The 16,094-nt window shown below is 41.6% G+C and overlaps 1 protein-coding gene across 2 annotated transcripts in view; it reads left to right on the top strand.

The window, feature by feature from the left end:
* The window catches only part of myo16 (myosin XVI), a 427,463-nt gene that overhangs the window by 385,755 nt on the left and 25,614 nt on the right, over nucleotides 1–16,094 (top strand). For both annotated transcript variants that reach the window (XM_078221662.1, XM_078221663.1), the window contains exons 27-28: nucleotides 544–790; nucleotides 1,604–1,911. In XM_078221662.1, the coding sequence (XP_078077788.1) occupies nucleotides 544–790; nucleotides 1,604–1,911 (555 nt within the window). The remainder of the gene's footprint in view (nucleotides 1–543; nucleotides 791–1,603; nucleotides 1,912–16,094) is intronic.

The following is a 16,094-nucleotide window of genomic DNA, read 5'->3' as shown; positions in this document are numbered from 1 at the left end:
TGTCATTTAAAATTTTCAAACCAAGTAAAACAATGCTTTAATTCATATATATTATGATCCAATTAATTTAATTATAATAGTTCAGAAATTAATGAACAGGCTAACGCAAATGATTCCAGTACAAGCGGCACAGCAGCACGGTGGCTAGCACTGCTTCTTCACAGCGCCAGGGACCTGAGTTCGATTCCCAGCTTGGGTCGCTGTCCGTGTGGAGTTTGCATGTTCTCCCCGTGTCTGCGTGGATTTCCTCTGGGTGCTTCCGTTTCTGGTGCTGGTTAGGTGCATTGACCCAAACAGGTGCCGGACTGTGGCAACTAGGAGAATTTCAGTAACTTCATTGCAGTGTTAATGTAAGCCTTACTTGTGACTAATAAATAAACTTTAAAAGAAGCTAAAATGTTCTTGAAATTCTCAGGGCTATTAATTGACTATAATTTTTGTTATCTGTTCACCAGTTAGTAGCATTGTGCTTCCTTCTGCATTATTGACTAGTACATTTTATTGTGTGAACTGCGGATCCATAATTCTGTTCCATAACTGTAGTTGTCAGAGAGTTTTTAGCCCGCCAGCGACTGCTGCAAAGGATGAACATTAAACAGCAAGAGGTCGACTCCATTGAAAGCTTTTTGCAGTCTGCGGAAGACATGGGACTGAAAGCATATGATTCCTTGGTCATTCAAAATGCATCTGACATTGCACGGGAAAATGACAGGATTCGGAATGAACTTAATGCAGTTTATCTGAGGGAAAAGTTAGAGGCACGACACAGAGACGAACAGGCCACAAAACGGTAAGCATGGACCTCCGATATTGCAGTCTTTGTGAGGAATGATTGCTGGATTTGCAAGAAGCCAAGATTTTTAGAACATATAAAGTAAGGTTAAAATGATTTCAATGAGCCACATAATTAGTTTCGTATGTTACAAATATGAATGGTGGGAGCTATTCCAAGAGATGAAAAATACTAATTAAATATTGTAGTAAAATTGAGCCACCCCAGTGTGCTGAAAGTTTCTGGACTTAGTGGTTCAATTTATCAAATTACTTGAAGGGGTACAGTTCTGACAACTGATGCATTGCACACAAACCCAGTGAACAGGTTCTGTTTAACACACGGGTGCTTGGAAAGCCAGTTGCTTTAAATAATGGTTTGCTCCAGTGAAAGAGTTAACCATTTTGTGCCATCCCAGCAGCCTGTTTCAGGCAGGCATGCAGCGTCTGCAGCAACCGCGGTATTGGCGGGACTGCTTGCTGTCATCTATTTTCCTAATTGCGAACAGCAAAATAGATGACATTGGGGGAATCTTAGCTCCCATTGCAAAACAGGATAATAAATCATTCAGAAACGTGTGTTTCATTTTGAATCATAATCTAAAGTCTCATATATAGCAATAGAGGTAGAATGTTTTAATTTGCACAGAGCAGAAATGAACAGGAGAAGACAGCCAGCTTTCTGTGGATTTTTTGTTTGACAGGAGTAGTGCTTCCACCCTCACTTCACAGTGGGGGTGTTGGTTGCTTGCTTGTGTGAAAAGCTGGCATTACGTTTGCATGAACAGGTTCATTGTTCTAATTCAGCATCTGGACGTCATTTTAATTTCAGATCTGGCAACGGGAGTGGAAAGGTCAATGAAGACAGTCTTTCGGGCTGCCGAACAACGAAGCAGTTTCACTCGAGTTCGGTGCCGGCACCTACCTTTGTCGATGGGTTGGCACATTCTGTGATTGGATCATCCATCAGATCACCCTCCCTTCACTCAGTATTCAGTATGGATGATAGCAATGGCCTGCAGTCACCACGGAAACAACCTCCTCCTAAACCAAAGCGGGACCCCAATACGCGACTGAGTGCTTCATATGAGGCTGTGACTGCATGTATATCGGCGGCTTCTAAAGAAGCAGCAAATGAAGGTTTGAAGAATGATTGTTCACGTTGAGAATAGTATAAAATTAGACTAAAATGGACAAATCTTCTTCATGATTAATCTGTCCATTTATGTGACATTTAGTAGTGTCATGGGTGATTTAACTGCCAGGCTATAATATATGTACCTTCTCAGCATATTGTCTTTTTTTTCCTGTAACTGAGACTTGTACGATATTTCCTGAAAACAGTGAATCCTAGTAACCAGCTGCAAAATAAAGTGATAATGCTACCAAGGTGATGTCACGAAACATAAGCAGTATTTTAGGTACATCACAGCATCTTATAAAAATAGTGACTTGTGCATCCAGTCTGTCATCATTGATGTAATTGAGCACAGAAGGAGGCCATTCAGCCCCTCGTGCCTGTGCCAACTCTGAGAGCTATCCAATAGTCCCACTTCCCTACTCTTTGTCTCATAGCCCTGCAATTTTTTTTCCCTTTCAAGTATATGTGCAATTAGTACTGAATCTGCTCCACCACACTTTCAGGCAGCGCATTCCTTTATATATCCACACCATCACAGTTCTGTGAAATAGATTGGAGGGACCACAGGGAATTTTGCTGCCCATCAATTTTTGTATATACATATGTATGTAGATACCACAGAGTGATTTTTTAAATAATTTAATCACTGCAAATCGAGTACAATTTTACATCATTTGAATTTTGCTGTTGCTATCAGAACCTTGCCACTAGATAACTATAATGTAATCTCACTCCCCATGTATCCATTATTAACGCCAAAAGGTAAATTTTCCCATTTTATTGTTGAAGAATAAAGCCACACACAAAGGGACCATTGGTCAGAAGGATAGTGTTACCTCTGCTCCATTTGTGTGCAGCTTCCCACTTGGGTCACCAGACTGGATAATTGATGCTTTTCAATCCAACAACAACAACAACATAATTCACTTTGTGAATATTAAAACATCCAGCATGGTGTGCCACAGCTAAATACAAGTATTTCAAATATTATACCTATTTTAATTAATCCGCTGTTGTATGATTCAGTAGAAATTAATTTAGCTGTGAAATTCTAATCTTGTTTTTCAAGAAATTTCACCAAATGTTCTCATAAATAAGCTAAATAGTTAAATATATATAACTACCTAAGAGTGAGTTCAAGTTAATATTTTAATCCTCAAGAGTATGTGCCTCCCTCCTCAACAACACCATGTAAGAAGAATAAAGGAACTTGCAATTATATACCACCTTTCCCAACCTGAGGATATCCCAAAATGCTTTACACTGAAGAACTTTTGAAGTGTGGTCAGTGTTGTAATTGCAACCAAATTGCATGCAGCATGCACCCATATCACAGCCTCACCTACTCTTAATGAAACCCAGCTTTCATCTCATTTAAACTCGCTATTACACTCTTGTACTTACTTCTGCAACTTCTAACTCAAAGAAGATGCACAAACCTTTGGCTTCCATTGTGCTTGTTGAAACTCTCTTGCATTTGGTCACAATTGTGCAAAAATATTCTTTGCTTCTTCTACAATACAGCTTCCCATTTGGGGCATCAGATTGGATATTTGATGTTTTTCAATCTGACAACATAGTTCATTTAGTGACTATTACAACATCCAACTGGCTGTAAAGCACTTTAAATATCTCAGTGTCATGAAGGATGTTACATAAAGATTTTATTTTACTTCATTGATTTCTTTTGCTGTATCTGTTGCTTTTCAAATATGAACATTTTTAACAAGCAAATGGAAGGTATCAAATCTTAACTTTATCCATGCTGAAATCATAAATCTTAGAGGTTCCAACAGAGTAAGCAGGATGGAAGCAAGTATTTCGAGCAAAATTGTAAAGATGAAGCTAATTTTCCTCTCTTGATTTTGAATATGGGAGGAGCAAGTGGAGGCAGATTGGCTGTGAAAGATCATATGACCATAACATTTCATTTGATTTTCCTGTACCTGTTCAACCCATATAATATTTTACTCCAAGTGCAAGAGGGAAAAAAATCTGACCACCGTTCATTTTGCTTCTGATGTCACAACATATGAGGATAAATTTCACATTTCACAGTGCCCAAAGTATAAGAATTCAAGTTTATTCTTGTATTTTAATGGTGACTATCTCAAGCAGATGTTTCTGAGTCCTTGATATGTGCTCCTGGTACATGAATATTGCCACCAGGAACACTGAAGATTCAATGTCTAGTCTTTTGCTATACTGAAAGGCAACCACCAACTCATCATTCAATCCACCTGTATCTTTGATTCGCCTTATAATTCACCTAAACCTGAATTTTTGTGGGCATTGTCTCAATTTAAGCTGCAACTTCAATGGAAAATCATTTGAATTTCTGGAGAAACAGTGCAACTGGTTAAAGAAATTTGCTTCTCCAATGTTTTCACTGATGTTATAGTGAAAAATCCAGAGTACTCTGTGGTAATTCTCCCAGCCTAATCTTTTGGATCATTTTCTCACCTTTAATCAACTGTGACAATACATCTGTCTCTTCACCTCTGGAATTTGTTGCACACTGCCCATATCTATAAAGAACATAATTTGGAAGTTTTCCCATTATTCTGGGAGAACAGTAATTGAGTGGTCTCCTTATTTTCTGTATTAATTATTTATATCAGCAGGCAAGCTTTCTGAATTAAAGTAGCTTTAATGAAGATTCAGGTACATTTAATTAAATAAATTGAAATGTGGAGATCACAAAGTAATTAATTAATTAAGCAGTTAGGCTGCAGGAATTAGAAATTACTTGCAGAGAATAAGAGGAAATGGTAACAAATTAATTAAGTAAATACAACTAGAAATGGAGCAGATAAAACAGTCTTTCACTGAATGAGGATCAGAGTAAATCTTTCCAATAAAACAGGACACACAGCCATCAATTACTAAATTCATTAAATAAAGATTGATTTCAGATAAATTAATGAAATAAAGGAGGAGAGACTGATGAAGTTAAAGTGGTCTTACCCAGAATTGGTGGGAGCTCAAGCAAATAAATTGATTGAAGTCAGAAATGGCATTTAAGTAAGTCGTGAAGAAGCTTGTCAAAATTAATTAAATAAGTAGGTGAACTTGAAGAATTCAAAATATTCTTACATATCAGCAGAATGAATTGAAGACACTGGGGTTAATGAATTCCAAGCGGTCTTGTAGATTGTCAAGATTAATTAAAGTCGCAGGCTTCATTTGACAAAATTAATTCAACAATGAAATGGCCTTTAAGAATTCATAATGGTTTTACGCATCACCAAAATTAATTAAGAGGTGGGCCTTAAGAATTCAAACTGGGCTTTCACAGCATTGGCTAAATAGCAGATATATTTACCGATTATAATTGTTATCACTATTAGTAGTAAATTGATCCATAAATGTGGCAATTTAAAACAAAATTATTATTTCCAACTGCCATCTCATAGATTATCTGGATTTATACTATTGGATTAGTTAGATTTAATAATTTAATGGATTTGGTTGTACAAACCTCAAGCACATCGCAGTTGAACAGCCTAGTCACATGAGCAGCCTGGGAATGGAGGGATACAAACGATTGGTCTAGTTGGACCAAGGAGCGGCACAGGCTTGGAGGGCCGAAGGGCCTGTTTGCTGTGCTGTACTGTTCTTTGTTCTTTGTTCTTTGAAGACTGTCACAAAGGGCTATTATCATTTTACAAAAAAATGTCCTGCAATCACATTACATGGTTTACTGACAAGGAAATGTGCAATAATATGACTGATATTATTGTTGTAATACACTTTAAATGGTAGCAGCATGTCATCACTTTAAGGGAATTATGTCATGTGATCCAGCCTCAGGCATATTACAAAAGCCCCCTTTCTGGATCACATGACACACTTCCCTTAAAATGACGGCATGCTGCTATCCCTCAAAGGCATATTACAATGACTATTGCTTCAGTAATTGTAGCTCAGCTGCAACAGTTTTTTTGAGTTTGTAATTGCCTCTTTTATTCATGTAAAAGAGTGTAAGTGGGATCTTACCCTTAGAAGAATGTCAGAGAGTCCAAGGAAATGAAATGAAGTGGATCTTTCTACTAACAGAATACAGCTCAAATCACCTGTTACACCAAATGGGAAGCTTGCCTTTTCCTTCCTATTCCACAACATTATAGGATTGAACCCAAGGTTCACACTGTGTCACTATTTTAATCATAGTCCAACATTTGGGACTTGGGGTGGTGGTTGGGAATATAAGTCCCCAGGGTCCGTTTTGGGTGGGAAAAGAATGTGGAAATGGTGCAAGACATTTTCTTCTCTATACTAACAAAATACCTCCAAATCATACAGAATAGAAAGCCATTTATGCCACTGTCCCTGCTCATCTTGTTGCTCATTCCTAATTGCCTTTGTGAAGGTGATGGTGAGCTGCCATTTTGAACTGCTGCAGTCCATCTAGTATTGGTCCACCTGTAGTACTTGTAGGAATGAGGTTCTATTATTTTGACTGAGCGGCAGCAAAGGAACAGCAATATGGTTCTAAGTCAGGATGGTGAGTGACTTGGAGGGGTTCTTGCAGGTGGTGGTGTTCCCAGGCGTCTGTTGCCCTTGTTCTTCTAGGTGGTAGAGGTCACGTGTTTGAAAGGTGTTGTCGAAGGAGCTGTGCTGAGTTACTACAGTGCATCTTTTTTTATGTTCCACACTGTGTTTCATTAATTGATTTATTATTGTCACATATATTGGAATGCAATGAAAAGTATTGTTTCTTGCAAAGTTAAAAGTTTATTCATTAGTTACAAGTAAGGCTTACATCAACACTGCAATGAAGTTACTGTGAAATTCCCCTAATTGCCAAACTCCAGCACCTTTTCAGGTCAATGCACCTAACCAGCACATCTTTCAGACTGTGGGAGGAAACCGGAGCACCCGAAGGAAACCCACGCAGATACAAGCTATACAGACAAAACATACCGTTCATAGAATACATAGGGGAGAAGGAAAGGAGGAAGTGCAGAATATAATGTTGCAGTTACCGATAGGATGAAGAGAAAGATCAGCTTAATATTTGATAGGACCATTCAAAAGTCTGATGGCAGCAGGGAAAAAGCTGTTCTTGAGTCAGTGGTTATATGTGGAGGGTGTGATATGCTGGTGGATAGGGTGCAAATCAAGTAGGTTGCTTTGTCCTGGATGGTGTAAAGTTTCATAAGTGTTGTTGGAGCAGGTGAAGAGTATTCCATCACATTCCAGACTTGTAGTTTGTAGGTAGTGGACAGGCTTTGAAGAGTCAGGTGTTACTGCAGAATTCCAAGCCTCTGAACATATGCTTCTTTTATCTTTCACAAAAATTATTTTTCTGACCTGTTATGTTGCAATTCCTGTGTCACCAATCCACCTATGAACTTTTCTGTCACTGGCTTCCTATTGGATCACCTACCTTTGTCACCAGTCACTTCCTAAACCAGTAAAGCCCTGCTTCCATTGAGTTCCTTGTGTAATACCACTAATATCGTACCATTACCATTATTGATAAGGCTGCAGGATAGGCATGTGCCTGTAAAAAGGAAAGATAGGAAAGGTAGGATTCGAGAGCCGTGGATAACCAGGGAAATTGAGGATCTGATTAAAATGAAAAGGGAGGCGTACGTTAAGTCCAGGCAACTGAAAACAGATGGAGCTCTGGAGGAATACAGAGAGAGTAGGAAAGATCTCAAACGGGGAGTTAGAAGGGCAAAAAGAGGGCACGAGATGTTCTTGGCAGGCAGGATTAAGGAGAATCCTAAGGCATTCTATTCATACGTTAGGAACAAAAGAGTTGTCAGGGAGAAAATCGGACCTCTCAGGGACAAAGGAGGGGAATTATGCTTAGAACCCAAGGGAATAGGGGAGATCCTAAATGAATACTTTGCATCGGTATTCACGAAGGAGAGGGGCGTGTTAACCGGGAGTGTCTCGGAGGGAGGTGTTGACCCGTTAGAGAAAATCTCCATTACAAGAGAGGAAGTGTTAGGTTTTTTAGGGAACATTAAAACTGACAAAGCCCCAGGGCCTGATGGCATCTATCCTCGACTGCTCAGGGAGACGAGAGGTGAAATTGCTGGGCCTCTGACGGAAATCTTTGTCGCTTCTTTGGACACGGGTGAGGTCCCTGAGGATTGGAGGATAGCGAATGTGGTCCCGTTGTTTAAGAAGGGTAGCAGGGATAACCCAGGAAATTATAGGCCGGTGAGCTTGACGTCCGTGGTAGGGAAGTTGTTGGAGAGGATTCTTAGAGACAGGATGTATGTGCATTTAGAACGGAACGATCTCATTAGTGACAGACAGCATGGTTTTGTAAGAGGGAGGTCGTGCCTTACAAATTTGGTGGAGTTTTTTGAGGAAGTGACAAAAACGGTTGATGAAGGAAGGGCCGTGGATGTCGTCTATATGGATTTCAGTAAGGCATTTGACAAAGTCCCACATGGCAGGTTGGTTAAGAAGGTTAAGGCTCATGGGATACAAGGAGAAGTGGCTCGATGGGTGGAGAACTGGCTTGGCCATAGGAGACAGAGGGTAGTGGTCGAAGGGTCTTTTTCCGGCTGGAGGTCTGTGACCAGTGGTGTTCCGCAGGGCTCTGTACTGGGACCTCTGCTATTTGTGATATATATAAATGATTTGGAAGAAGGTGTAACTGGTGTAATCAGCAAGTTTGCGGATGACACAAAGATGGCTGGAATTGCGGATAGCGAAGAGCATTGTCGGGCAATACAGCAGGATATAGATAGGCTGGAAAATTGGGCGGAGAGGTGGCAGATGGAATTTAATCCGGATAAATGCGAAGTGATGCATTTTGGAAGAAATAATGTAGGGAGGAGTTATACAATAAATGGCAGAGTCATCAGTATAGAAACACAGAGGGACCTAGGTGTGCAAGTCCACAAATCCTTGAAGGTGGCAACACAGGTGGAGAAGGTGGTGAAGAAGGCATATGGCATGCTTGCCTTTATAGGACGGGGTATAGAGTATAAAAGCTGGAGTCTGATGATGCAGCTGTATAGAACGCTGGTTAGGCCACATTTGGAGTACTGCGTCCAGTTCTGGCCGCCGCACTACCAGAAGGACGTGGAGGCATTGGAGAGAGTGCAGAGAAGGTTTACCAGGATGTTGCCTGGTATGGAGGGTCTTAGCTATGAGGAGAGATTGGGTAGACTGGGGTTGTTCTCCTTGGAAAGACGGAGAATGAGGGGAAATCTAATAGAGGTATACAAGATTATGAAGGGTATAGATAGGGTGAACAGTGGGAAGCTTTTTCCCAGGTCGGAGGTGACGATCACGAGGGGTCACGGGCTCAAGGTGAGAGGGGCGAAGTATAACTCAGACATCAGAGGGACGTTTTTTACACAGAGGGTGGTGGGGGCCTGGAATGCGCTGCCAAGTAGGGTGGTGGAGGCAGGCACGCTGACATCGTTTAAGACTTACCTGGATAGTCACATGAGCAGCCTGGGAATGGAGGGATACAAACGATGGGTCTAGTTGGACCAAGGAGTGGCACAGGCTTAGAGGGCCGAAGGGCCTGTTTCCTGTGCTGTACTGTTCTTTGTTCTCTTTGTTCTTACCATTACCATTGTTCCATGCCTTGAACCAATATAGGTCCCAGTACAATTCCATGTTGTTATCTGTTGTCCGAAGTAAATTATACATATTTAAGTGTGTATACAGCAGCTTGGTTTAGTCCACTTAAGGCCAACTGATATCTTTGCCTTGAGTATGCAACTGACTGGAAGTAACTGATGAGCGCAGCTCCATGTCATGTATAGACAGATCATATGGGACTCGATTTCAATCAAGCAATTGAAGGATATTGAATTATAGAGCTATAACTCCTGTTGATGTCACTGCCATGTATTTTACTTCAAAATGTGTAATAAATTAGAGATAACTGGTGGAATTTTCCTTTTTCCTTCTAAGTGCTGGCTCAGTCAAGAAGAGCACTTTGCTGCACAGTCAGCTTTTCTTGCCATAATGTCCAGTAGAGAAAAAAACCCAAGAAGCGTGTCCCATGCCACCATGCTGGCGAAGTGGGGCCTGAAAAAGCCACAGGGTGGGGCGCCATTGTTAAAGATCCCACCTCACGCATACAGGCAGCCCCACCCTCCCAACATGCATATTTTTCACATCAGTAAGGGGTGAGATCCCAATGTGGGGGACCATACGGCAGGGAAGCCCACTAATTAAATGGAAATATATTTAAATGAGGTTTCCAATCTTCCTGGGCAGGAACCTTGTTATGTCAATGGGAGGGGTTGGCGATAATCGCCTCCTGAAATCTTGCCAGCGAGATTCTCGGTTTTGGCCTTTTGCAGGATTTTGCACCCATGTTGCTTGCCATTTGCCGCAGGTATAAAATCCCGGGCAACATGTTTGCACCTCACCTCAGTTATAATTTCCTGCAACTTTCAAGGAGAGTCACCACAGTTTAATCTTTCATATTTCAGGTTTGAACCCAATAAACTGCGACATTTGGCTGAAAGTACAATAGGATTCAGGCAATGAGTTGTAGCTTTCGGACTAATCCTGGGACTTTGCAGACAGTATAGAAAACAGTCATTTCTAACTGGAGCATTCGTGGAGTGTTACTTTGAAAGTTTGTCATCAGAGCTTAGCATAAATACATATAGCAGCATGAATGTATGAGCTATAGTTAGCTATATGTGGACCTGGGACCTGGATTCAATTCCCGGCTTGGGTCACTGTCTGTGCGGAGTCTGCACGTCCTCCCCGTGTCTGTGTGGGTTTCCTCCGGGTTCTCCGGTTTCCCCCCACAGTCCAAAGATGTGCGGGTTAGGTGAATTGACAATTCTAAGTTACCCCTTAGTGTCAGGGGGACTAGTTAGGATAAATACATGGTGTTATGGGGATAGGGCCTGGATGGGATTGTGGTCAGTGCAGACTGGATGGGCCGAATGGCCACATTCTGCACTGTAGGATTCTATGATTCAATGCTAAAGTTCTTATGAAGCAACACGTCGTAATAATTTGCCTGCACCTACGGTTCATTGGGTAAAATGTTTTTAACTCTGTGATATGCATGGTTCATTACATCTATTCAACAAAGTGTTTGGAGAATACAAACACAGTTGTTTCTGTTAGTGAGTTAGGCATTCGTCCATCTCGGGAGATGGTGGCCTGTGCATAGTGTGTGTACACACTTCTGTATTAAACATCACCTGTTATTGCTGTAGTGGCCGAGTGGTAGTTCCTTTTGCAGCTGGCACAAGTCAGCAGCATTGACTGATTTTATTTTCTTCCTACGGGCTCTTTTTTCACCATCTGGTCATTTCTTTGGCTCTGTGATTCTTCCACGCCTTTCCTCACTGCTTACCTCCAGGCACTCAGGTCAGCAGCAAAGACTTCCCATGCATAGTCTCCACTCCCAGTGAACTTGATGTCTCACTTCCTTGTATCACAGACATGGCAACCTGTTGGTCTTGTGCCAGTAGTATGGAGCATGTGTTAGGTGATGTGGCTGTCATTCATTTGGCTCACATGACCCAGAGTTGCCACTGGCTCAAGACAGAAAACATACTGGCGATCCCTGCACCCCAGTGTACTTCTGTATTCGCCAATCTGTCTTGCCGGGAGGTTCCCAATATTCATCTAAGGCAGTGAAGGTTGAAGCTGTTTAGCCGCTTTTCTTGGCTTGTGTAAGTTATCCATGCCACACGACTGTAAGGGAGGGTGCTGAGAACACAGTTAGTTTGCTATTGATCCACACTTAACCTGTCAACTCTGATATGACAGCTGCAGCCTTGGCAATCCTGGTACTGATTTCAACATCAAAGGACAGCTTACCACTAATTGTTGATCTAAGGCATTTGAAGCTGCCAACAACCTCCAGAGATCCAGTTGTTGATGTTGATGGAAGGTAGATTCTTTATATCCGAGCCCAAAATGTTGGTCTTCCTAACACTGATGCAGTCCAAACTCCTTGCAGCCCAGAGATCTGATCTACAAACTGTTTCAAGTCGATTTCAGTGTGAGATGCCAGCATAGCTTCATCAGCGAACAGTGTGTCTGCATTTTGGTCTTGGCATACAATCTTGCCAAGGTGAGCAGCTTGCCATCAACTCTGGCATGCAGGTACACGTCTTCATTTGCGGAAAGTATTCAATAGCAGCATGGAGGAAGGTGTGCCAAAGGGTGTTGGCTCCAGGATGCAGCCCTGCTTCACCATGCTACTGAATTTGAAAACCTCCAATGATGTCCCATTGTAACTGACACAACTGTGGAAAGAAGAACCTTAGTTGCACTGCCTCCAATGCAAATGTATCTTTCCTTTAAATAGGGAGATCAAAATTACATACACTATTCCAGGTGTGTTCTCACTAAATCCCTGCAGCTTCAATGTGTCCTCATCATAACTTGCATCTCCACTTAGCTTTGCATCATCAACAAATGTAAATACATCACTCTACCTTCATCTAAGTGATTAATATAGATAATAAATAGCGAGGACCCAGCACTGATCCTTGTGGCCCTCCATTTTCACAGCCTGCCAACTTGAAAATACTGTCTGCTTCTTGTCCATTAACCCATCCAAGCTAATATATCACCCCCAACCCCATGAGCTCTATCTTCTATATGAACCTTTTGTGTGGCGCCTCATTAAATGCCTTTTGGAAATACAAATATATTCATCTACTTGTTCCCGTTTTTCTATTCTACCAGTAACCCCCTCAAAAAACTCAAATAAATTTATCAAACAAGATTTGCTTTTGTAACAACAGTGTTGCCTTGTTCTAACCAGACTACTTTTCCAAATACATTGGTAAAACTTCCTTAATAATGGATTTCAGTGCTATAAGTGATGCTTGAAGAATTGGTCTATTGTTACCTGTTCTCCCTCTCCCTCCTTTCTTGAATAGCAATGTAACATTTCCTAACTTCCAATCTAGCAGGATGAAAGTGAACCAGAGAAACAGAGATGTATAGGAAAGGAATTCCAGGGTTTAGGGCCTAGGCAATTGAAGGAAAGCCCACCAATTGTGAAGGAATTTTTTAGCATTATTCATTCATGGGATGTGGGAGCTGTTGGCTAAATAGGCAGTTATTACCTATCCCTCATTGCCCTTGAGAAGATGGTGATGAGCTGCTGCCTTCAACCATTGTAGTCCATGTGTTGTAGGAACACCCAGGGTGCTGGTAGGGAGAGAGTTCCAGGTATTATGACCAGCAACAGTGAAGGAGTGGCAATCTAGTTCCAAGTCAGAATAGTGTATGACTTAGAGGAAACTTCCAAGTGGTGGTGTTCCCAAGCATCTGCAGTTCTGCCCATCTTAATGGTAAAGGTTGTGGATTTGGAAGGAGCTGTCAAAGAACCTTGATGAGTTGCTGCCCTGCAACTTGTAGATGATACACACTGCCGTCATTGTGCATTCGTGGTGCAGAGAGTGGATGCTGAAGGTAGTGGATGGATTGCCAATCAAGCAGACTACTTTGTCCTGGATGGTGTCAAGCCTTTTGAGTGTTGTTGGAGCTACGTTCGTCCAGGCAAGTGGAGAACATTTCATCACACTCCTGGCTTGTGCCTTGCAAATGGTGATCAGGATTTGGGAAATCAGGAGGTGAGTTACTCTCCGCACAATTCCAAGCCTCTGACCTGCTCTTGTAGCCACAGTATTATGTGACTGGTCCAGTTCTGTTTCTGGACAATGGTAGCCCCCCCCCCCCCCCCCCCCCCCCCCCCCCAGAATGTTTATAATGGGGAATTCAGCAATATTAATAGCGTTAAATATCAAGGGAAGATGGCTGGATTATTTTTGTTCAGGATGATAATTGCCTGGCACTTATGTGGTGCGAATATTACTTGTCGTTTATCGGCCCAAGTCTGAATATTGTCCAGGTTTGGACATAGACAGCTTCAGTACTTAGGGGTCTCAAACAGTACTGAACAATGTGCAATCATCAATGAACATTCCCACTTCTGATATTTAGAATCACAGAATTACTACAGTGCAGAAGAAGGCTATTTGGCCCATCATGTCTGTATCAGTTCTCCAAACGAGCATCTTGACTTAGTGCCACTTCCCCTGCCTTCTCCCCATGCCCCTGCACATTGTTTCTATTCAAATAATCATCTAAATTCCTCTTGAATGTCTTGATTGAACCTGCCTCCACCACACTTCCAGACAGTGATTTTGCTACCCGAACCACTCATTGTGTGACGTATTTTCTTGTATCACATTTGCTTCTTTTGCAAATCACTTTAAATCATTCTTTATCCTTTTATAAGAGGAACAGTTTCTCGCTTTCTACTCTGTCCAACATCCCTCATGATTTTGAACATCTCTATTAGCTCTCCTCTTTGTCTTCTTCTCTCCAAAGAGAATAATCCCAACCTCTCCAATCCATCTTCATAACTGACGTTCATCAACCCGGAACCATTCTTGTAAACCTCTTATGCACTCTGTTCAATGTGTTCACATCCATTATATTGTGTGGCATCCAGAACTGTACGCAGTATTCCAACTGAGGTCTAACTAGTGTCTTGTATAAATTCAACATAACCTCCTTTCTCTTGTACTCTATGCCCCTAGAAATAAAGCTCAGAATATCGTATGCTTTATTAACTGCTCTCTCCACCTGTCCTGAACCTTCAATAATCTGTGCACATATATACCCAGGTCCCTCTTCTCCTCCGCAGTTTTACCCCTTACTTTGTATTGTCTTTCCATGTTCTTTGTATCAAAATAAATCACTTCACACTTCTCCACATTGAACTTTATCTGCCCACTCCACCAATTTGTCTGTGTCCTTTTGAAGTTTTACCCTGTCCTCTTCACAGTTTACAATACTTCCAAGTTTTGCGTTATCCGCAAACTTTGAAATTGCCCCCTACACACCAAGATCTAGATCATTAGTATACTTCAAGAAAAGCAAGGGTCTCAAATACCAAACGTTGGGGAACAGCACTCCAACCTTCCTCTAGTCCAAAAAATATCCATTGACCGCTACTCTCTACTTCCTATTATTCAGCCAATTTTGTATCCACATTGCTACTGTCCCATGATTCATAACTTTTCTCACAAGTCTGTTATTTGGCACTTTATCAAATGCCTTCAGAAAGTCCATGTACATCACATTAATGACATTACCCTCATTGAGGGAAGGTCATTAATGAAGCAGCTGAAAATGGTTGACCCTAGGACACTACCCTGAGTGATCCAGGACTGAGAAGATTCCACAAACATCTTCCTTTGTGTTAGCTATCACTCCAACCAAAGGAGGGTTTTCTCCCTGATTCCCATTGACTCCAGTTTTGCTATGGCTCCTTGATACTCAGTCAAATGCTGCCTTAATGTCAAGGGTGGTCACTCTCATCTCAGAATTCAGAGACATGGGGAGATGTAGTGCAATATATTAAATTGGATCCAAAAGAGAAAATGCTGGAAAATCTCAGCAGGTTGGCATCATCTGTAAGGAGAGAAACGAGTTGACGTTTCGAGTCTAAATTCAGATCTTTTGTCCATGTTTGAACTAAGGTTGTAATGAGGTCAAGAGCTGAGTGACCCTGGCGGAACCCAAATTGAACATGAGTGAGCAGATTATTGCTGACTATGTGTGGCTTGATAGCACTGTGGACACCTTCCATCACTTTACTGAACATTGAGTGTAGACTGTTGGGGTTGTAATTGGTTGGGTTGGATTTGTTCTGCTTTTTTGTAGACAGGACATAGCTGGGCAATTTTCCATATTGTTGGGTAGGTGCCAAAGCCATAGCTGTACTGGAACAGCTTGGCTAGGCGCACGACTAGCTCTGAAGCACAAGTCTTCAGTACTGTTGCCGAATATTGGCAGGGCCCATAGTCTTTGGCTTACCCAATACCATTTGATATCACTTGCAGTAGTTCAAATTGATTGAAAACTGGCTTCTGTGATTCTGGGGACCTCAAGAAGAGGCTAAGGTGGAACATTCAATCACCACTTCTGACCAAAGATTGCTGCAAATGGTTCAGCCTTATCTTTCACACTGATGTTCTGAGCTACGCCATCATTGAGGATGGAATATTTGTGGAGCCTCCTCCTCTAGTTAGTTCCTTAAATTGTCCACCACCATTCATAACTGGATATGTCAGAACAGCAGAATTTATGTCTGATCCATTGATTGTGGGATTGCAATTATAATTGGGAATGTACAAGAGGACAGAATTAGAGGAACGTAGATATCTCAAATGGTTGCTTGGTTGGA

Source organism: Mustelus asterias, chromosome 10 (genome assembly GCF_964213995.1).
Source record: "Mustelus asterias chromosome 10, sMusAst1.hap1.1, whole genome shotgun sequence".
Lineage (NCBI taxonomy): Eukaryota > Metazoa > Chordata > Chondrichthyes > Carcharhiniformes > Triakidae > Mustelus > Mustelus asterias.
Note: the sequence above shows the minus strand (reverse complement) of the source record. Positions and strands in the feature narration are given on the sequence as shown.